Source organism: Anarhichas minor, unplaced genomic scaffold (genome assembly GCF_050575085.1).
Source record: "Anarhichas minor isolate MPS153535 unplaced genomic scaffold, ASM5057508v1 ptg000017l, whole genome shotgun sequence".
Lineage (NCBI taxonomy): Eukaryota > Metazoa > Chordata > Actinopteri > Perciformes > Anarhichadidae > Anarhichas > Anarhichas minor.
Window position 1 is genome coordinate 18,249,432 of NW_027466463.1, and position 23,075 is coordinate 18,272,506.

At 44.5% G+C, this 23,075-nt stretch overlaps 2 protein-coding genes across 2 annotated transcripts in view; one reads left to right on the forward strand and one right to left on the reverse strand.

Annotated features, from left to right (window-relative positions):
• g6pc3 (glucose-6-phosphatase catalytic subunit 3) lies at nucleotides 1–3,612 on the forward strand. The gene is made up of 6 exons (XM_076094064.1): nucleotides 1–281; nucleotides 1,067–1,173; nucleotides 1,274–1,364; nucleotides 1,457–1,575; nucleotides 1,937–2,078; nucleotides 2,190–3,612. Exons 1-6 carry the CDS (start codon nucleotides 37–39, stop codon nucleotides 2,530–2,532), a joined length of 1,047 nt encoding a protein of 348 aa, XP_075950179.1. The 5' UTR covers nucleotides 1–36; the 3' UTR covers nucleotides 2,533–3,612.
• Nucleotides 3,613–5,381: 1,769 nt separating this feature from the next.
• tanc2b (tetratricopeptide repeat, ankyrin repeat and coiled-coil containing 2b) overlaps nucleotides 5,382–23,075 on the reverse strand; it is a 92,295-nt gene continuing 74,601 nt past the window's right edge. The window contains exons 12-30 of the mRNA XM_076094063.1: nucleotides 21,270–21,501; nucleotides 20,147–20,316; nucleotides 19,683–19,961; nucleotides 18,827–18,994; nucleotides 18,363–18,523; nucleotides 17,809–17,917; nucleotides 17,568–17,690; nucleotides 16,870–17,106; nucleotides 16,557–16,766; nucleotides 15,934–16,027; nucleotides 13,192–13,325; nucleotides 12,845–12,968; nucleotides 12,353–12,528; nucleotides 11,636–11,768; nucleotides 10,719–10,748; nucleotides 9,407–9,498; nucleotides 9,088–9,234; nucleotides 8,808–8,908; nucleotides 5,382–8,598 (exon numbers count right to left, since the gene is read on the reverse strand). Of these exons, the coding sequence (XP_075950178.1) occupies nucleotides 6,531–8,598; nucleotides 8,808–8,908; nucleotides 9,088–9,234; nucleotides 9,407–9,498; nucleotides 10,719–10,748; nucleotides 11,636–11,768; nucleotides 12,353–12,528; nucleotides 12,845–12,968; nucleotides 13,192–13,325; nucleotides 15,934–16,027; nucleotides 16,557–16,766; nucleotides 16,870–17,106; nucleotides 17,568–17,690; nucleotides 17,809–17,917; nucleotides 18,363–18,523; nucleotides 18,827–18,994; nucleotides 19,683–19,961; nucleotides 20,147–20,316; nucleotides 21,270–21,501 (4,788 nt within the window). The 3' untranslated portion in view covers nucleotides 5,382–6,530. The remainder of the gene's footprint in view (nucleotides 8,599–8,807; nucleotides 8,909–9,087; nucleotides 9,235–9,406; nucleotides 9,499–10,718; nucleotides 10,749–11,635; nucleotides 11,769–12,352; nucleotides 12,529–12,844; nucleotides 12,969–13,191; nucleotides 13,326–15,933; nucleotides 16,028–16,556; nucleotides 16,767–16,869; nucleotides 17,107–17,567; nucleotides 17,691–17,808; nucleotides 17,918–18,362; nucleotides 18,524–18,826; nucleotides 18,995–19,682; nucleotides 19,962–20,146; nucleotides 20,317–21,269; nucleotides 21,502–23,075) is intronic.

Genomic DNA, 23,075 nt, shown 5'->3' on the forward strand with positions numbered 1-23,075 from the left:
AATCAGAATTGCGTCTTGATTATTTAGCAGTAGTATATGTTTCGGGAGAGTACGCACGCAGTCATGGAGGCCGTTCACACCCATGGCATCTGGATGGCTGAAAGTCTACAGCAGAGGACGATAAGTCTAGAAAAGATGTGGCTGGTTGTCACTCATATTGGAGATCCTAAAGCAGCCTTTCTGCTCGTCTTTCCCCTCACATATTTCATCAGCAAACGAGCTGGAGTAGCGGTGCTTTGGGTGTCAGCTATATCAGAGTGGTTAAACTTGGTGTTTAAATGGTAAGTAAGTTAGCCAACAGGTTTTTAAACACGTTTCTAATGTGTTTCTGGTGTGTCTAACGTGTTAGAATGACGCTAAACGGGCAGTTGATATTCAGATGAGTCAATATTATATAGATACAAAGGCAACTGTAGTGTTGTATTCTTTATATTTCTATTCACAATTAGAAATGTTTTTTTGATTTCATTCTGTTGACGTTGCAGTTCCTGGAAAGTAAACGCAGTCCAGCAGTGTGTACTGTCCGACGTGAAACAGATACAAGCGGAACCTTTTATATACAGTATTGTGTAGTAGTTATTAGTAGTGGCATTTCCTCATGGATAAAATAAAATGTATGCTGATAAATTGCCAAAAAGAGAATTAAGAGTTGTGACGATGATATTTTTATACACCATGAAGGAATGAAATATGGAACAAATGCAAAAAATGAGGGGATGTTATAGTTTTAGAATTCATGGAGGGAGGTGTAGAAAAGAAAATGTATTTTCTTCTAAATTAAGGTGAGGATGTGCAGGGTTAAATGCATAATTCACATACAAGAAAGTACGAGATAAATGTGAGGTGTAAGGAAACTGTTGACATTGTTCTCACAGGATGTAAAGAGCTTAGTGTAGAAACATACAGACCTAAGTTTAGAGTTAGCAGAAACTGAAACAGAAAAAATATTATATGATTGTTGGACAAACAGGAGTAGGTTTAATATGCAGTACAAAGACTACCTCAGGTCATGTTGTTATGCACTCTGGTAGAGACAGATGGTTATTGTTTATTTAATCTTTCCCAGGATGCTGTTTGGAGAAAGGCCATTCTGGTGGATAGGTGAGTCCCGTCTGTTTGTCAACAAGCAACCCAACGTTCACCAGTTTTCCTCCACCTGTGAAACCGGCCCAGGTGAGAAACCCGTAAATACAAAACAAACATGTGTCAGACATAGACAGCACGCTTAGTTCACGGCACAGCCAGAGCTCTAAAGCCGCCCTCTGTCTCTCAGGCAGCCCGTCGGGACATGCGATGGTGACGGCAGCAGTCTGGTGGGTGGTGGTGTCCTCACTGGGGTCATTCCTCTACTCACGTACTCACAGGTAGGTCCATTTGAAATAAACAAAAGCCCGGATAAAGAAAATGGAGACTGTCAGAGCTAATGTTTAATGACTCTCTTTGTGTGTGGCTGCAGTGTGATGTTATCAGCTGCTCCCTACCTGCTCTATGTGGTGATGCTGGTGGCGGTTGGAATCTCCAGGATCTTCATCCTCGCACACTTCCCTCACCAGGTCATCGCCGGCTCCATTACAGGTCTGAACACAGTTTCATGCACAAGCTAAAACATGGAGTGTCTGTAGGGCAATGGATTAAACCCTATTACCCCCGTATATGTAATGTTACATACAAACACAACATAATACAGTACATTTCCTGGAAAATCATAACTAGGTAGAAGAACCGGACAGTATTGGTTGTTTCTGGCTAATCCATTGAATTTAAGAACTTCTTCACACTGTTGCAAAAATCATAGGAATCCAAAATCACCATAAAACCGAATTGATTTACGGCAATTCCCACTAAAACAAGGTGTTAAGTACAGTATAAACTTATAGAACAAGTCTCAGCCAGGTGAAGAAATGTATATTCTGACTGATTGTCTTGCTTTTGTCAGGTTTCATTCTGGGGATCGTTCTGAGCCGCAGAGTCCCAGACGGTCGCTCCCTGCTGTTCTTCTTTAGCTTGAGCATCGGCCTGCTGTTCAGCACTGTGATGCTGCATGCCGGACTGAAGCAACTGGGAATCGACCTCTCCTGGTTCGTCTTTTCGTTTCATTTATGTGTGTTGATGAGTCTGTTCAGTGCACAATAAGCTCTGTGAGGTGAAGTAAATTTGCCCCGACTTGATGTATTTTTTTTCTTCCACAGGTCTATTGCTTTGGCTAAGAAATGGTGCAGCCGTGCGGAGTGGATTCGTCTGGATTCAGCCCCGTTCTCCTCTCTGACTCGAGACTGCGGGGCCCTCCTGGGTTTGGGGATGGCCCAGTACTGGAAGCCCGGCGGATGGTCTCTGCCCTGGGCTCCTCGGGCTTTGTCTCTGGCCATTTCGTCCATGGGACTGTACCACGTCAATCGTCTGCCGCTCCCGGTCCGACCACAGGGACTCTTCTATGGGCTGTTCTTTGTCAAATTTGTCATGGTACCTCAGATTGTCATGGTGCTTGTGCCTGGACTGGTTCACCTGTTCACACACAAAAAGAGGAAGGACTAGAAACTATTGTCTGTCTTGAACCCCTCCAAGGACTTAAAATGTCTGTTCGAAGTATTTCATGGGAGTGTTAAGGCTGTAGTTAGTTTCTCCTTATTTTTGTTCTCTTACAAACTTATTTTTTGGTGAGATTACGTGGGCCTTAAGTGTGGGGATTGTATATCTTTCACATTTGCAGTAACTCTAAATACCGCAATAATAATAAGTGTTAATACTACGGTATATTTTGGTGGGAAAAGTGCAGTTTTGAGGCATTGCACATTAAAAATACATATGCGACTTGAAAACCATATTTGACAGTCTAGCGTTTGAATGTTACCAGAGAAAGGCTGTCGACTCTTTGTGCTCACTGTATCGATGAAGGTTCAGCCCTCAGACCTCCATCAGGTAACAGATCGGTTAAATCAGATGGAAAAGATTTTCTCAATGAGGTCTGAGGACCGAAAATTGTTTATGAAGTTGGAACAAGTGTCCAAGACAGTCGAGGGATTTTGATCCTACGATTTTAAGACTGCCAGAACTTTATAGTACTCTAATTGTTAACGTTAACCAGGAAAGGTCAAACCAGTACTCCACCGGTTCAGCATTACACTCCGAAAACGGTGGAGAGTCAAAAAGTGACATCACTTGAGGCAGAATTTATCAGATTTCGTGTAGCTTCGCTGGAGACCCGACACCTGTAAACAGATTCTGATGTGGAGAAATGGGCGGAGTTACCTTTTGAGCACATTAGCATGAAATAACGGTGTGTAAAATTCAACAATTGAAAAACTCTGATGGAGCATTTCCAGAGAAATTTGGGCTCATACTTTGTTTAGGTCAACAGATGTAGGACGATGTAAATTACACACAATCCAATGCAACACCATTCATTTCTCCATTAATAGCTTTACAAAATGCAATATTTCTGGGAGTGGCATTGAATTGCTTCATATTGTACAGAAGCTTTCTCTGTCGACACACTGGTGTTATATGTTGTAATAATCCAAAATAAGAAGATGACATGTGTATGTTATATAAAAGTATTCTTTAAAATAAATGACTGACATGCAGGGCTTGTTTCAGTTGGTAACCATTTATAAATATGTTCTTTTTTTGTCTCCAATACATAGGTTTGACTGTACAGATTACAATCAGTTATGAGATAAAAACACATTCTTTTTTATTGTTTTTAATTCAACTTTTTATCACAGCGATCTGAAAGCTCACATTTACAGACAAGAGAACTCTGCTCAGCAAGCAAATACATTAAAATAAAATAAAAGAACCTTTTGCTTTTTGTCTGGTGAGGTTGAAGGACAATGATAAGGACAGTTCAGGGATAGCAGTCTCCTTATCTTGATCCCAACGTATCACACACCAGGGTCAGAACACCGCTATACATGTTTCTGCTTGAGCTCATGGAAAGAATAGAACATGCATCAGATTATTTACAGCAAACTAATATACATAGACAGCTTGAAACCATACACCCTTGAATATCCTCAACTTAGAAGTCCTCTTAAATTAAGTATAATACAGCTCATATCTTCACTTCTGTAAAGATGAGTAGGGCATCTCTCTGGTAGCAGGTGGAACTGAGAAGGAACTGTCCCTCCTTAGATATTCTTTATCGGAGAAACCAAAATAAAATGTTACAGACAAATGGTCTATAACCTTTCCCACATATACAAATAACTTGGATATTCTCAGTATTCCACTTTCTCCATCACCCAAACATGGAGTTTCAGGGCACTGAAACCTCAGTCATACTCTTTCTTTTTGTTGCAGTAGATTCGACTTAATTTCAAGATGTGTGCAAAGCCAGTGGATTAGACTGGCTGATCTAGAGATAGAGGACTTTAATGTATATATATTTTATTTTAAAGATGTGGAATACTTAAATATGATCGGACTCCTGAAACAGACTTGCTTCACTAACAAACCCGAGCTGAAGTGAGTGGAATATCTGAGTCAGTATATACAACTTGTGCTAGAAAGTCTATACATCTTCACCAGTTCAAAACCATTGTTTGCTCTTCATATTGTCATTCATCACTGCTTTGTAAATCATACAACAATAATAATAATATTAATAATAGTGTCTATGATAGTCTGGTATCACTGGTCAGAGGTCTGTTTGATCACAAACCCACTTTCTCCAATTCCAACAATCATAACAACAAAGTAAGTAAAATACATAAAGTGCACCCTTAGTTAAGAACTTAACAGGCATTTTTAGTGCAGAAGTGGCGGAATAAAAATGCATTGTGGGTAAAAAGAAACGACACAGAATAATGCAGGAGAAAGGGGAAACGTCTGTAACAGTGGTCGTGTATGCATTTGCTTGCTTTTAATCGCTGAGCACTATCCATGTCAACCCATCACTAGCATATGTACTCTGTCTCAGGAACACACGGCGCGATTACCTGCGGAGGAGGGACAAAGACCAACTTTGATACCCATGTGCCACATGATAAAATCACCCTATTCAGCATTTGACCCGCATCATTCATTGATTACAACTTCCTGTAGCCAAAGATTCAAACTAGAATTTATTGCACTCAAGGCCAAATACATCGATCTGTCCTCGAAACAAGTTTAAAGAATTCTGCAAAAACTATCAGACGAGCTTGTAAAAAAAACCTACAGCAACTGATGCTTTGCCTGTTTATGTAAGCAGATGATTGAGCAAGTATTCAAAGCAGTTTATCGACAGGGAGCTGGTCCAATTTGTCAGAGATTGCAGCCTTGACCCTGAGGTCTGTGATATAGTAATTATCCAAAAAAAACCATTTATAGAAAGTCATAATTTGTGTATCTTAACCTAAGAAATGAGGCAAAGTTTAAAATGATTGAATCAACAAAATATATGAAAGAAAAAGCTTTTTAATACCTGGGCTTTTCAATAGTGCATACATGCACTATGTGGTACTCTGGGTAAGATTTTAATCTCTATAAGTGTTTGGAAATTTAGAGCTAAAAGCAATTTGATTGACGGTAAATTAAAAGGCCAAACGTTCTCTGGTTCTAGCTTCCTCCAGTGTGAAGATTCACTGCTTTTCTGTGTGTTATATATCTTTAACTGAATGTCTTTGGGGTTTTGAAGGCGTCATGTTGGACTATACTCGACTTATTTCACTATTTTCTGACATTGTACAGAAAAAAAGAATCTGTAGATTAACCGATAAAGAAAGTACTCGTCGGGTGCGGTCTTCCGATCATCGAGGACGTATTGCAGCAGAGAACGCATTTTCTCTCATTAAACCACAACAGAATCTTTTTTATTTTGCCACAATAGAGGTAATTATATCACTCAAAGTTGGTCGTTGTCCCTCATTCCTTACCCTGCTCGGTTTTCCACATCCATATGACTAGCAGTGGGACACAAAGGCAAGGTTAACAGAATACAATTCAAACGCAAACTATGTTTCTTTCTATGTACAATATATAACTTAATTATAAATATTGTCATTTTTCTCTAAGTACTGAGTTGTTGAGCCATTTGTATTTTCTGAGCAATGTACAGTATTGAACATATACTATTGTATTACATAGAATAGAGCCTACTAGCAACCTTGGTTAAGAGCACACTTTGAAAGAACAGAAGATGGATACAGAGTCCACAAGTAGAGTCCGATGATTAGTACTTTCACTCTTACAGTCCCGCCCGCTGTTGTGTTCACTTGTGGGATCTTTGTGCCACACAACATGTTGAAGTGCGCTGGTCTTTGATTCAGTATGAGATCAGCACTTAGGACCCTCCTGTTATCCCACCTGTGTGCAGAATATGATAATGAAATAATCGCTTCTCTCCGTTAGTTATGTTTTTCGGATAATGTCTAGTACCCTAAGTGTGTGTGGTTTTCTCTCTGACTGTCTCCCGATGAGTTCTTTAGGATGAGTTCGTCCATGTCCACATACACAAGGGTCAGCAGCATCTGCTGTTGAGCTAAATATTTTTCACCTCTCACTTCCCACTAACAAGTCCAGTCCACAGCCAACCAATCACAGACAGACCATCACACATTTGACTCCACAAACGGTCTCTTTGGTTTGATGGGGGAGGTGGGGCCTTGGGTCCGGGAGTCACGCGAGAGCTGGCGGTACATGTTGTCCTGGTAGGCCTGTGCCACGGGCAGAGTCCTCGCCACCTTCACATCCGGGTAGGTGGGCACCTGGCTGACCCGCTCCAGGATGTCCCCATTGCCGCGAGAGCCGTTGGTCAGCTTGCCCAGCGAGGGGGGCTGGGTCTGGGTGTAGTAGTCCTCCTCCAACAGGTGTCCATTTTGGGCGTTGTTGGTCTTGTTGTAGTAGGCGATGTTGCCCAGCGAGGCGGGGGGACTGTAGGTGGAGCCTTGGTGGACCAGCTGGCCAGGCGAAGTGGGGCTGATGACAGAGTCCATCGACGTCATGGCCCTGGACCGCGAGGGCTGATGCAGGTACTGCTGAGTCCGCGCCGTCTTGTCTATGATGCCCATGAAGGGTGTGTTCCGAGAGCGGGTGCTCTCGCCCGGATACAGCCCCCCGCCGCCCTGGGAGGGAGAGATGGGAGACATGTCATCGCAGGCGTGCTCATAAGTGGCTTGCAGGGGGATCTCCATCTGCTGGATGGAAGAGGACGGCCTGAAACCCGGCGCTAAATTCGAGGTGGATCCAGTTGAGATGTTGTTGCTGGAGGGGGAGAATCGAAGGCCTACGCTCTGAGAATGGATGAGAGGCCTGGGGGTGGGCACATGCTGCTTCAACTCAGTAGTATTGGCACTGACGGGGCGTCTTACCATATGTGGGATCTCAGGAGAGCCCAGCTGGCAAGGGGGCATGGCATTGGCTCGCTCCAGCACGTGTTCAGAGACCGGGTAGTAGGCGGCCGACTGGCTACGGCTTATCTGAGGTGTCTGGCTGTAACGGATGCCCCCTGGGCCCCCGCTGCTGGCGCGGTAGGCAGAGGAGGGGCGCTGGGGTAGCTCATCCTTCAACAGGCCCGACTCCATAACCCCTCCTCGGCCACCGTGCTGACAGAGGGCCCCAGAGCTGAGGCTGGCCTGGACCTGGGGCATGGACCGTCCATCCAGGGAGGGCTGGTACACCAGCCGGCTCTCAACGTCCACTGAACCCCCCTGGTAGCGACCACCCATGGAGTGCCCCATCTGGCCAGCGTAGATGCTGTTGCCCATCACGTTGCTGGGCTGGTTTGTGCGGACTATTTGGGCTATAGAAGGCTGAAGACGAAGGCCTTGGGCTTGGTGGTGCTGGGAGGACAGAGAAGGCTGAGAGCTCAGCTGGAATGAACGCTGGCTGCTCATCTTGGAGAGGGGAGATTTGGGTCGGCCGGGGAGCTGCTCTGTCTGGTAGCGCACAGGCGAACCAGACTGGGACCTGTACATACAAACACTCTCTACTGGCGGACTGGCTCTGTACTGAGCAGCTCGACGTAAAGGGGAAGGCGGTGGGCTCTGGTGATCCATCCCCTGACCCCCAGGACACATAGAAGGCGAGCCGAAGCCGTAGGACGACTGGTGCACCGGGGAGGTGTGAGGCGGGCTGTGTCGATAGTGGTTCTGATGTGTTGGGGAGAGGGAGGGCGATGTGTGCTGGTATGACCCGCGGGTTGGAGAGGACATGGAGGAGGAGGTGGGGTGATATTCGTAAGGCTGGCCCATGGGCAAACCTCCAGCTAAGTAGATCTGATCTGGATGTGTTGGGGAGAGCGGTGGGCTGTGAATGATGGTGAGGCTGGACGGATTGCTGAGAGACTCGGGTGGGGGCAGACACACAGACATGGCCTCCAGCTCCTGCTCCAGGTAGTCCTCGTCCTCAAACAGGTCCTGGACGGGCTCCATGTCCTCCAGACGGGGCTCTGGCGGAGGGGGAAGAGGCATGGACAGGGACAGGGACAGGGACTCCTCGTCTTCTGGGGGAGGCGTAGGAGGAGGGGAGGGGGGAGGCTCCAGCTCCAGCTGCTGCTGCTCCTCCTCGTTGAGCTGGTGATATTCCTCCTCCACCCTCTGGAGCAGCCGCTGGATCTCTCGGTTGTTGGGGCACTGCCTCATGGCTTCGTTCAGGTCCTCTAAGGCTTCAGGAAATTGTCTGGAAAGAGGACAACGAAGGTTAGTTCTGGGGGAAAGTCACAGTTGATGAGACGTCCAGAGCAGTATGGAGGAGCATATTGGGAGTCACGATGCATGAGCACAAATATGAGTGGAGAATGTAGCTGCAGAAACGATTTAAAATGTATATCAAAGAGTATCTCACATATTTAATTGATTATGATGTGTAGATGGGTGAAAGGAGTGTACCTGCTGCTACGCTTGGCGCGTGCTCTGGCATAGTATGCTTCAAACGATTTTGGTTTCAGTTCGAGTGCCTTGGTAGCAAATTCCTCAGCCATCCCAAAGTCCTGGAGAGATTAAACAAAACCCAACACATACAAAGACGTGTGAAAATATAGCCAACAGCTTTATTGTCATTACATGTCCGATACTTTAATATGAGAAACGTCTCAAAAGTTCAAATAAGTCTGCTTTAGTAAATCCCAGAAACTGTGACATTCACTCAGCTGGTCGTCTGCAGACTCACGTTCATTTTCCTCCGACATCGGGACAGGTTGAGGAAGAGCGATACTTTGAGTTCCCTGAATGTCTTGAGGTCATCGCTGAAGCCTTCGCGTGGAAACTTTTTGAGGGCATACTGATAACGCTGCGCTGCCTCCTTCACCTTCCCCTTCTGTCGGACAAACAGAAAGAAGTCTGGTTATCCTCACATCACGGTTCACAACATAAACCAGAGACAAACATAAAGATACATTTATCTAAACATTTGTAAATAGAATCAACTAAAATCTCTTCAATTCCAACAATGATATCCGAGCTCCAGGGGGCAGCGCCCGTTCTCTGACCTTGTAGAAGCTGTCCCCCTCCTCGATGAGTTTGCTGAGTAAGATGATCATGATGTCGGGTTTGGAGGTGGCCATGGCCCATGTGGCTGGACCTGGGTAACACAGGAAGGAGCAGATGAAAACAGAAACACAGTGAGAGAGACACACAGCAATAAGCAGAAGAGGAGGAAGAGGGAAGGAGCGACTGGGAGTCACACTACACACAACAATAATAACAGGGATGAGGACAACAGCCAAAATGGGGGAATGGAGGAGAAAAGACAGGCAATCCACTGCAGAGAAAAGATTATAAAGATCTGCTCCGACATGTCGAGAACACTGTGACCTCGCTAAAAGACATCAGACCGGGGTCAAATACTATTTGACAAAAATCAAGAGCCTAATTGGAGTGCAGAATGAGCACATTTTGATTTTTTTTTAAATGGTTAATTGAATTAAACTGTAGCAATTATCTGCAAATCTGAGTACAAAAAAAACAACTAAAAACGCTGTCTTGTCTTTCTATTGAGACACATTTTCTGTCTTGTCAAGAAGTGCAGATGTACAGTAAGTCTTTGTGCTACTGACTGATTCAGGGATGTGATCAAGACCAGCATGAGAGCAGGAAAAACTCTGTGTTGTGTATTTTAAAAAACGAAAAGGGAAAAAAAAAAAAGTTAATCCCTGCAGACTGCTGAAACTGATATGTCTTTTCTGTATCTGCGCAACAGCAATCCTTGACACATGTACACGACACCACGGGGATGAAGAGGAAGGGGATCTTGCACGAGGAGACACAGGGCAGGTGCGATCAACAAAAGAGGCAAGCAGGAGGGATATAATGTTAGCTGTCCTCTGAGCTGCTGCTGCTGCTGCTGCTGCTGCTGCTGGTGGTGAGGGTAGGAATGCTGCTGACTGGCCTAGCTGACACTGAGGAAACATCTGGAAGATGAACGATGCACAGCACAGTGGTGTATCGCCTCAGTCTGTGGCGGCGGTGGTACAGAGGAATTACAAATACATGCAGCTCCGCTAGATAGCGACCACGCAAGTTACTGAGGGCTTCCGTCATGCATCTGTGGGATGGAAGGTCAACACCTTGATACGACGTCACAGGCCGGAGGCCGGGCATGCTTTCATTAATGTTAGCATCTACCTCTAGGCAATCCCAACTGCATCACTGTCAGTGCTAATACCTTTGCATGTTATTATTTGTCAGTTTGAGAAGCTAAACTGGCCTGCCGACACTTAGGGCGACACAGACAACACAGAGAGAGGAGATAGAGCTGTCAAAATGCCTGGTGGGGTGAGAAGTCGACAGCCTTGGCTTTACCTCGGGGCCGACTGGGCAGCGTCTGACATCCTGGGGCCGGAGAGAGAGGCGGGGGATGGGGGCAAGAGTGGGTGGGTATTGGGTGAAGGGGAGGGGAGAGGAAGGGGGGAAGAAGGAGGAGGTCAAGAGCAAGGGAAGGAGTGTAAGTGGGAGGGCAGAGCGATAGAAACAGCGAGAAGGTGAAAGAAAAAAGAGAGGTGATGGAGGAGGAGGAGAAGTGAGAAAAGGAACACAAAAAAAGCAGCAGTGAGAAGCGGAAGGTAAGTGCCTCGGCAAAAGGAGAAAAATAAAGGAAAACAGAGAGATACCGAAAAGAAACATCGCAAGCGCTAATAACAACCTGTCTCTGAGCAACCGCAGGGGAATCGAGAGAGAGAGAGAGACAGAGGATGTGATTGAGAGAGAAACAGGGAGATAGCGTGAGCGATAGAGACAAACAGACAGAGAGAGAGAGAAACAACACAGCGGCAACAGTAGTACAATTAAAAGAAACGCACATCAGAGCCATAAATAGCTGAGGACAAGCGGCAGTGTGTGTGTGTGTGTGTGGGGGGGGGGGGGGGGGGGGGATGACATACAGTAGCAGGAAGTGGTTAAAGCTCCATGGAGACACAAACCTGAATCCATGGCTTATAGCAGTAAGATGCTACAGTGCGCTTTAATGACAAGCAGGAGGCGTGTACTTTAAAGAAAGTGCGTTTTTCATCTTTGGATTCTGCCTTCACGGTCTTTCATGCAGCTCATGCTTGAACTCCAATGCGTGACCTTTTCAGCCAAAAATACAATCTCAAATTGTATCTCATTTCACGGCAGGCGAATGACCTTTAGCTAGGGTGCTACGGGACGACGAGCCTGCGTTTAGAAGGGGGTCCTTTGTGAGCTAAGTGGGAGGCTCTTTACTGTCACCCCGCTCTTACCTATCTTGGCTCCTTTCTTGAGCAGGGCGACCACCACCGACGTGTTTCTGCAGCCCACCGCCCTGTCGAGGGGACGCATGCCGCTGTAGTCTACATGCTCTATCATGGCCCCGTGGTCAACCAAGAACTGGACCTGAGGAGAGAGAGAGATGTTTTGAGAATAGCTTTATGAAGAACAATTAATCATATGTTAATACATTTAGAGAAGTGCAACATTTGAAACCAAAGATTGGCTCTTTGTCGGGTACAGAGGGATTTAAACTGACTCATGTGTGTATCACTGAGGAAATAGTCTGAGTCCCAGACATAGGTGTGGCACCTGTAGGTGACTTGTTTTGTCCAAACAGCAGTCAAAAACCAAAAGATATCAAAGGTATTATCATATAAGTATAAGATGAAGACTATCAAGTTTTCATCTGAGATGCTGAAGCTGGAAAACGTTTGAAAATAACTTGGATGACTAATTCTTTCATTATTAATTAATTTCTATATTTGTGTTGAAAATGAGATGGTGCATTTCAAGGGGCTTCTCCTCACATTTAAAATAAAAATAAATAAGATACCATGTATACGTTTTTCAGTATTTTTCATACAATATCACAGTAGAATGAACGATTTCCTCCAAACATTCAAATGAAGTAACAATAAGCAAAAACACATTTCTGAGTGGAGGGGTTTCTTTGTAGTTCCTTTTCATTGGTGGATTTACACTCTTACCACTTCCGAGTCTCCGTAGAAGGCAGCCAGGTCGAGGGGCGTGCGTCCGTTCTTGTCCGCGTGGTCGGTGGCGGCTCCGCTCTCCACCAGGCAGCGGACGACGGGTAGATGTCCCTTCAGACAGGCCCAGCTCAGAGCGGTCAGACCCTCCTTGTCCATCAGAGACAGAGAGGCTCCTGGGAGGAGACGTGGCAGCAGTAAGACACAGCCTTTCACTCCGAATTCTTTTCATAACTAACTGCTTAATGCATTTTGATGGGTTTTTAAAATCTGCCGCTGATTAAATTTGGCTGTAATTATCGTAAAACACAATTTGAAAACTTAATTAATTACACTCTTTCCTATTAGTGCAGCGGCTGTGAATTGTTTCTATGAAGGACTACGGGGTAAACACAAGTATGAGAAAAGAAAATACACCAAACATTCTTGTATTCTTATATTTGTGGTTTTAAATCTGCTCTAAACCCGGTGTTTTCCTTCGTAGCATCTTACCTTGAGCCAGCAGAAACTCAACAGTCCCCAGGTGTCCCTCTGAGGCGGCCATCATTAGAGGAGTACGACCCTGCTTGTCAGCCAGGTTGACATCGGCGCCATGTGTGAGGAGGAGGTCCACGATCTAAAACACCCAAATACAGCACCCGTGTCATTATGTCAACAGCAGCCTGATGTCGTACTTGCTTAGTGTTTGTGAGATGAAGGAAATAGCAAAACATATCAGTTTCTAGAGCACAATTGCCACGTCTTTACTGCCTTTTGGAGTTTAGTTTAGTCTTGGAGACTACTTAAATCAAGTGCATGTTTTAATTAAATGAGGGGAAGGGGATCAGGGGGCCACTAACCTGCCAGTGTCCCTGTCGGACGGCGCTGAACAGCGGGACGATGCCTCGTCTGTTGGACTGGGCCACAGCCGCCCCCTGCTCCAGCAACAGACGACAAACCTCCAGCTTCCCCCGACCGGAGGCTGCGGTCAGAGCTGGACGCACAAACACACAATGAATCAGGGGTGAGATGAGGGCAAGTGGGGCACAGGTGGTGGATAGAAAGTTGATATGGCATCAGAGCAACATTATTATTCATTTGGAGTCATGCTTGTGTCCATTTGATGAATGATGAAAGTTAAATATTGGTCTCTACCACCAGCTCCTGAGGGAAATATCTGGCCTCATAGCAGCTAAATGCTCCTCTGTGTTCACCAGATAGTCGTTAACAGGAGTGAACAGTGGGTTCTTAGAGCCGCTTCGCCTTCTGCGGCTGAAAACAACACTATGAAAGCAGTGAAACTGTTTTACACAGTAAAGTTAAAGGGCCAGACAGCTAAACAATGAGCTGAAGCTCGCTGTAAAGCCTTTTAAAGCCAACGGGAGCTGCAGGTTGGGATGGAAATTCTCTGTGGGTTCATACATTGATACATGTTGTTATAAAAAATATAAATTATAGCTGATAAAAGAAATCTGTGCACTATAGAAGTGGAGAAGAAACAAAGAGAAGAGAAGAAGAGAGACGAGAAGTGAAGAGAAGAGGAAAAGATAAAACGAGGAGAAAAGGAAAGAGGATGAAAGAAGAGGACAAGAGAGGAAAGAGGAGAAGACAAGACCCTTGAGATTCTGTGGAAGCAACAGTCTTTGAAAAGACATCTTCTCAAATGTAATGACTATAAATGGAATAACTTAAGCAGAGAGAACGAATCTCTTTTAAGCGAAGTGGTAGCAGCCCCAGAGGGGTTGACCCCGGTTTCAACTGTAGCCCGACACGAACCGACTACGAGGCCGATACCAACATCGATATCTGGGAGTTAAAAAACATCCGATAACGATATATTAGTCGCTAGAATTAAAAAAAAATCATATATGCATAATATAAAAAAAACAAGATGATACAAATCTCTTTGATTCTTTTTTGATGATAATAATAAACTGTATTTATGTAGCACCTTTCAAAACGCCGTTACGAAGTGCTTTTACAATAAAACAGAACACCTAACCATAAACTAAACGGCAAAAGAAAACACATAAAAACGAACTAAAATGCTGTAAAAACTGTTTTTTTGAAAGGTGAAGGATAATTATAGTAATTAAGACCAAGATACATATTTCTCGGGACATTTTTTGGTTGAAAAATCAACTCTTCAGTGCTCTTCGGTAGACAAACTCTCTGTCTGTAGTTTGTTACTTATCAGCCGACATAAACACGGATACTGATATATATCTGTAATGAGATAACATCAGACGATTTATCAGTCTAGCTCTATTTTCAACCTTTCAATGTTCTGCTGGAAGAACACTTTGATATACACAGTTCAGTGAGTCCATCAGTACATACACACTCTGCCTCTGGCTGTTAAAGAATAATGTATTTTCAGTTGACCTATCCGGTAACACTTGGATTAAAAATCATCTTCCAGAACAACTGTTATCCCTCTGATCCCTTATAAACAATCAAACCACGGCTGAGTGAGCTCAAGTCCCCGTCTTCGACTGACAGCGAGAAGCAGCCTTTATGAAACTGCAGCGGGGGAATAATGCCTCGCGATCAGTTTTCATAGCTTTAGGATACGATGACACATTACATTTCTCAACGTCCAGCCACAGGGCAATCAGACTAGTCATTTCTAAGCACCCTGGAGCACACTCATCCATCCTCCCCACCCCCCACCCTCCCGGCGTGTGAGCCCAGCCCGGTCTGTACTCCAATGACACCACTGCACTGCCATCAGCATCTGACGCAGCAGCAGCAGCAGCAAGCAGACACACAAGAACGATCTCTCATATCCGCACTGCAGCGCTCTGCCTCGCAGCGCCACACGGAAAAAACCACACTCACAAAACACTCCTTAAGAAGAAAAACAGTAATTATATGTATTGTATGTCTATTTTTCACATTTTGTCCAGAGAGTTCACACGCAAATGTACTAGGGCTGAAACGGATCACAGAGGTTTGGATCGTATCACGGTTTGAGTCACGGTTTGGAGAAAATATAACTTTCTTTAGACGCCAAAACCATTTTTCCGATGAGCCACATCGACCTTTGCGGATCGTTTTTATTCGTGGTTTTGTTATAGCAGCTGGTATAAAACCCCCAAAAAAGTCAGCGTAAACCATCACAAATTCTAAATGTTATCCTTTTACTTTGCAATAGTCGTCTCTAGTGGTTATTTTCATAATCCAAATGATTAGGGAATCACTTTTATTGATAAAAAAGAAAAATATTGATGTATTATAAGCTGCTTCGTCATAATTCCCTCTCTAACATCTCCTCCAAAGAACTGTATTTAATTTCTAGTTTCTCACCAAAACTACCTTTTACAAGATTACATTTGAACACATCATGACAATGTTTTACTGAATAGAACCTGAACGCATCATAATGTAAGAGAATGGAAGCTCCTGATCCCCGTTTCAGAGTATCGACCGATAACGATCGGCAGTAACCTATTTCAAACTATGATGGGTAAACTGTGCAATTAATCGGTTCACATGCGTGCCAAACCATGTCCGGATCAACGACGGTCCGTTACACCACCACCACACACAACAGCATTAAGCATTCAGAGTCAGGTGTAATGTAAAGTAGGTATTCCCACCTGTCTCCCCCCACAAGGTGTCAAAGCTATTGATCTGAGCGCGCTCCACCTCCTCTTCATCTTTCTCTGGCAGATCCAGCAGGTAGGACACAATCTGATGGGGGGCAAGATTTGAGATGACAAATGTTAAAAGGTCCAAGTTTACTTTAAACAGACTCGGATAAACATATTAGAGACATAAATATAAAACCACTTGTGTGTTTGTGTGTGTGTGAGTGTAACTAATTAACATCAACATTTCAGCACAGTCTGATTCTTCTTGCATCCTTGATTTCTTCCTGTGAACAGGACTTTGGCGGCTGTTCTAGTATTAAAAATGGCTGATATACTGCAGCGTAAGCTCAAATGAGAAGTTACGACTTAATGTATCGCATTCCTGAATATATTTTATGGACAACATGTGGCGAATGTGGTGCACAACGCCACAGAAATGTGTTAATAATAAATGAAATCGAGCATTTTAATAATTTATTTCCCTCTTTCAGCTTCAAAACTGTGCACCTCAAACCTTTAAAACAGAAGAACTACAAAACAGCTAAGATTTTCAATATGAGTGTTGGAGTTAAAGACACTGGAGAACCTGATAATCAGAACCACGACACCTCCTTCCCTCCCTGCTGTACCTCTGTGTATCCCATACTGGCTGCAGCGATGAGGGCCTGCTGCACCGCGTGGCTCTTGGTGAAGGCCGCCTGTTGTTGGGTTTGTGGAGACTGCTGCTGCTGTGGCCCCATGCCCCAGTCACACTGGATGAGGAACTTCACCACCTCCATGTGGCCCCTGAGGGCCGCGTGAACCAGAGCGCACTGGCCGTTCTTATCAAGGTGGTCCACCTGTTAACGGGACATGGAGATGATCAGGGAAACAAATTACAAAACACATTCGATCGTAGCCTTGATCACACTCCGAGGAGAGAGTCAAACTCTTCACACACACCTTCGCTCTCCTGCGGCAAAGCGCCGTCACGATGGCCATGTGTCCTCCAGCGGCGGCGTAGCCCAGCGGCATCAGGCCGCTCTCGGACGGAGAGTCGACCAAGGCGCCGTACTCCAGCAGCAGACCCACCATGTCCATGTAGCCCAAGTGGGAGTGGACGCACAGGACGGGGGCGTTGTTCAGCACCTCCGTGCGGTAGTTCACATTGGCGCCGCCCAGCATCAGCAGCCGGCTCACCTGGGTAGAAAAAAGGAATTACTAGAATTACCACCGCGCGGTTTTTATAAATCCATCAAACAGTCAAGTTGCAGTTGACATCTATGTCTGTTGAAAATGTCATCGCTTCATTATGTTATCCTATTAAGTTATGGCCCAAAAAACGTGACCTTTGACCACCAAATTCTAATCAGTTCATCCTCGGGTCCAAGTGGACGTTTGTGCAACATGTGAAGAAATTCCCTCAAGGTGTTCCTGCGATATTGCGTTTCACGAGTATGGGACAGACCAAAGTACAGACGTTGGACAACCCGAAAACATAATGTCTCCAAAAAGTAAAAAATAAGGTCATACAAAGTTAACACAGTCCGGAGAGAGAGAGGAAGTTTCTAGCGAAGCATATTTCAAGATTTGATTTGGTACCCAGAACATACTTAAAGAAACATCTTTTTAGCGCGACTCCCCTCTGTTAGCGCCTGTACCTTGATGTTAGGAGTGTAGAGGTTTCGGAGTGAAGAAAGTGCAGCTGAAAGGCCCTCTGTGCTGTAGGATACCCACAGGCCTTGCAAGATGGATGAGGAAACTCCGACTTTCTTGCTGAGACCCTTGAAGAGAGAGATGGATTGTAAATATTCATCACTTTGGAGCCCAGACCACAGCTGTGCGTGGGCGTGTGTGTGTGTGTGACTGTATAGATGTGTGTGGAGACAAATAACAGTGTACCTTGAAGATATGTGCTTTGAGGATGTGATGGCCCAGCTCAATGGTCTGCTGTCTGTTCAGCTTGTTCTCCTGCCGAGAGAACCAGAAGGCCAGCAGGGTGTGACCGCTCCTGCAGAGAGGACGAACACGGAGTCCTTCAATACTTGAGACTGACTCATCAGGTCATTACATTGTGCTATCACCTGTGCCGTTGGTGGTGCAATCGTTTTTTAAAATGATAAAACAGGGAATACAATGTTCTTACACCTCCTCTGCTAGATAAACATCATGTACCGGCGACTGACGGAGACATTTGTATTCACACATTGACTTAAAAGTACATGTAAGAGATACAGCAGCAGGTGGCTGTCGGAAGAAGCATTCGTTGCCACATTTTTGTGATGAATATTAACTTCTGATGGCGTCAGGTAGCCGGCTATTTAATTCCTGATGTTATATCATCAACAGAACGGTCTACTGCTGACTCGATCGGTTGGTTAGGATGTGTTAGATTCACCAAATTCACACAAGAAAAACCTCTCATTCAATCCCCCATTTCTCCTGTGCGTCCTCACCTCGGATCACAGAGGAACTTTGTCTTTTCTCCTTCTTCTCTCCAGATCAGCCACTCCCTGAAGGACGGGTGGACAAACATCCTGGTGCCGTCCCTCCTCTTCACCAGGAAGACTGACAGGTTGTCTACACGCTGTTGGAAATCCTCCCAGTCCAGTGTGCCCTGCAGCCACAGACGACGTTTCAATGCTATTTGTTATTTATTGCTCAGGTAAAGCTGATATTATTTATAAGCAGGGAACGAATAAGTTCATTACAATACTTGTATTTGTATGATTGAGGATGGAATATTTGATGTTTCCTCGAGATTAAGTTTATTATTGATTATTTTATATTCAGACTTTTCCAAAGTCATAAAAGTTGACTGTAACACTGGATCACAGCATCAATACATCAATTCAACTGAAAGCCTTGATATATTTAACGGTCTCAGGGTGGGAGGTCTTGTGCATTTTAGGATTATTACCTGCAGCGAACCAGAGTTGATGGCCTGATAAATCTGCTCATCGGTCAGCGGGTGAAGCGAGGCCACGGCCACGTTGAGCAGAGGAAGCGCCCGCTCGAACGACGACTGCGTGGGGAAGCGCATGTTGCACTGCAGCAGGTACACCTCAGCCAGGTTGACTGGAACCACCTGAGAAAAAAGAAGCTGAATCGTAATGCTGATTTCGTTTTGCCGGCGCTCTACAGACTATGAATAATGCATCGTGTTTGTACAGCGCGTCTCTGACTATTCCGTGTGGTCGGGGAGAATGTGAATTTATCAGTTTTCATTTTTTTTTTTTATGGAGTCTGTTGGCACTTCTGAATACATGAAATGAAATGAACCTGGAGGTGTGAGATACAATATTTCATTATGAAATGTACACTTAAACAATTCAGCTGCATTATTTATCAAGAAGGTGTTCGGTTCCGACTGTCAAGTGGAAGATTGTATGAAACTATTTTTACACAAAGCATGTCAGAGTGCAAGTAAATAAAAAATACCATTCCAGTGTTCCCTTGGCAAATCACGAGCACCAGGATATTTGGTTTCATCTCTTCCCTGTTGCTATGGATGCAGTGAGTAACGCTGTGGGCTACAACTTGAGTCATTTTTTAAAGTCGATTTTTTTGCATTTTGGCAACTTGGCTCCATTGAAAGTATGCCGAATTAGCCATCAGATGTTCCTGTTTGCAGAGTACCTTTACAGACAACTATTACTGGTTTTCTTTGACCCTAAAGAAAACTTAGCACCTCATTTCCCATATGAGCTGTGCATTGCAGCCACTGTTGCAGCTCCAACTGCTGGCTGTGTCAGCTAGCGGGACAACCTTCATACCTTGTAGCTGGAGCTTTTGAGGACCAGGTAGCCCTTCTCGATGAGGTCAAAGGTGAGCTTGAGGTACAGATAGGAGCCCTGGCTCAGGGCCTTGAGGTGGGCGCTGAGCTTGCCGAAGGTGGTGTTGTCCATCTTGCCGTTGAGCGAGATGTTGTTCTGGATCTCCGGGCTGCTGTGGATGCGGTGCAGGATGTAGCCCTGCAGGTCCTGGTCTATGGCGTCGTTCTCCTCCAGGCCGTCCAGAGAGATGCGGTGGAACGGCAGCGCGTTGGTGATCTCCTAAACGGTCACAATCATTCAGTGATATTGGTGCAGAGACATCTTGAGAAATTGCCAACATACTTAGTCATCTAAGGTAAAATAATTAATTTAATGGTCTTCTTTCTTCCTCATGAATAAAAGGTAAAGAGTAGCTCCTTTTATTCCAGAGACTAAAACTCCAAACTGACCGTCTGTCCCTTTACCTGTAACGTGGTTCTGACTGTCACCACCAGTTTGAGCCAGGGAGGGAACTTGTTGATGGTTTTGGTGAGGAAGGACACGATGGTGTCTCCGTAGTCCGGCTTGTGGAACTCTGCCTCGTTCAAACCGTCTATGAGGATGATGAGGTCCTCCTCAGAGTTGATCTTCCTCTCTGAAAGAGAAAAGTGCACATTTTTATACAAATGATGGACTGTGACAGTGACTTGGAAACAACAGATTAACAAAAAAAAAATCAAATGTACTTGTTGTTTCCAGAGCTTTCAACCACATTTAATGGCCTTCCTCAGCAGAAGCTTGGAAACAACAAGTGAGTTAGACCTTCAGGCTAAGCCACAAAGTCAAATTCCACATCATATTTAAAAACTAATCATCACAGATTTGGTTTTGATCTCTATTTAAAATGAAAGCTTGGAACGACCTCACCTGTGGAGCTTTGTTTGGTTTAATAAGTTGGGAGCTTTAAGAAAAGAAATCCGCTCCAGCATCGAGATTAACAACTTTGATCTTGATTATCTTGAGCACAATGTGCACAACGTTACATCTAATATCATGCACCAAGGATTCGAGTCAAACAGTAAATTGAATGCTGAGGTTTGAAGAGGCATTAATTACAAATTGCCAAAAGCCCCGTGTTTGAATGTAATACAAATTAGTAAAACTATTTTTAATCCAGTTTTTATGAAGAATGTGAAGACATTTGGACCATTGAACAATTTAAAGAGTAGAAACTGCTGTAGTTTTTGAATTCTTGTGTATTTTAGAGTTATACAATTAGAAATGTATTAAAAATATATATTTTGCACACGTATATTAATTGTTTTTATGCAATACATTATTTACTTTACACAGATTATTTACATAAGAATAAATTAATATAATGTTGTTTTACTTTCCCCTTTCAGCTCTGAAAAGCCCACATTTTTGTTGAGAAGTCGGGTCATGAAATAAAGTCTACAGTGCATATCTTCCGTTTGAAACTGCCTTCTTATTTTTACTTGTTTTCTACAATGAATATATTCAGTGACTGTTCTGACCACTATGAATATATTTGAATTTGGGAAAGCTGAAATTGAAATCCTTTCCGAGTAGGCTGAAGTGTTTCACCTTTGTAAAGTGCATCCAGGGGCTCCAGCACCCCCCTCCTGAAGGAGGCCAGGGGGTCCTGGACGCAGGAGCGCAGACTCAGGATGCTCTGGAGGTGCGGCTCCCTCAGCAGCTGCTCCCTGTAGGCGACGAGGTGCGGCGAGCGGCACAGCAGAGCCGCCACGTTGTGCACAAACTCCGGCACCAAGCAGGTGTAGGCGTTATCTGCCTGGCAGTAATGGTACGCCACCACCTGGGGGCGACAGAGAGTTGGGAGAAGATCGCAGAACAGGTCACTCAGAGAAACATACAGGTGAACACTTCCAGTGCACTTCTGGTAATCCTAAACATGACCATATCGCAAAACTGAGGATCAGTGTCAGGGATCATGGGAGTCAGATGACACTTTTAGAAATAACGTTTCTTCCAGAGCACAGGCACTTTTCCCAGCGTCTACTACAGCTACAACTCATTTGGGATTGAGTCAACCTCATGGTGGACGATTGCAGTATAATGAAACATAATACTTCTCGTTTCGCTGAACGGTTTTAGCTATTCATAATTCATGGCTTCCAGCGTGCACGGAGTTAGTTCGTTCACGCTGATGCGTTGGATGACTGTGGCACGAAGGAGTCAAGTGTTAAACTGTTGGGTTTCACAGCAATGCACTCGAAACATGGTTATGATTAAATGAATAAACGTGTCTCTGTGCTGAGATGCAGCGTCAGTAGAGGACAGTCGAGGGCAGGTGAGTTTCCCGGGAGGTCAGTCAACAAAACAATAGACGCAGGTGCGACCGAGCGCTCCTGGCGACTGAGAGATCACAAAGACTTTGAATTGTTCAACGGCACGGCAGCGATCAGAGGGCAGTGAGGAAAAGAGGATAGAAAAATAAAAAGACCAATCAAAATGAAATGCTAATTTTTTGTCACAATGGGATAAAGGTCTTTAAAACAAAAGGGGTGAAAAAGGGAGTGAGCTCCATTATTAATGCACAGAGTTAACAAGATCTAATAGCTTGGCTGGGAAATGGCTTTCTGCAGGTATAAATATTTCATAAGGCTCCCTGGCAAAGTTGTTTTTTCTTTTTTAAACACATCTGCATAATGCATCAAGCTGGGACCGGGGATGCAGATGGCTAAGCAGCATGGGAGGGGGACCGAGGTGCGACAGCAGACAGGAAGAAGAGCGCGAAAGAGAGCCGGTTTCACACATCCAGGTAAAGCAAGCTAAACTCTCCGGTTATAGTGTTATAAAAGTCAACATTTAACACAAAGAAGAGCGGCACAAACCTTAACATAAAGGGTAAAAAACTAAGTCCAGCTTTTTTGAAGTCTACCACCTCGGGGAGCAAACTCTGTGTGAGTGTCTGTGTGCCTGTACTTTGGAAATGCATTTTCAAAAGAGCAAATCACCGGCTATCCTACCACCTCTGGTGTCACTAATTGAAAAATGAAGACATTAAAAGAAGCCATTTATAATAATCTTTGGGGTTTTTCAATTACCGACAGACAGACAGAGGCCTGGAAACTTCACGCTTAACCACAAACAATAAAATGTACTATTACGCCACATAAGCAATGTTTCCTCTTAACAATCAAGCATGCAGTTTTACTCTTTGATAAAGAAAATAAGAAAGGAAGAACTGACAATACAGTAGAACGCAAATGAGACCCCTGACATAACATTTGGCAATTAAATCTATATTTTTATTTCACACAACTGTGAAAGAAAAAAAAGGTAAATGGAAGTTTTTGGGGGATGTGGAAATATTCATAAGTGGCTCAGGCTTGTGCACTTATCTTCTTCATAATACGCAACCATCAA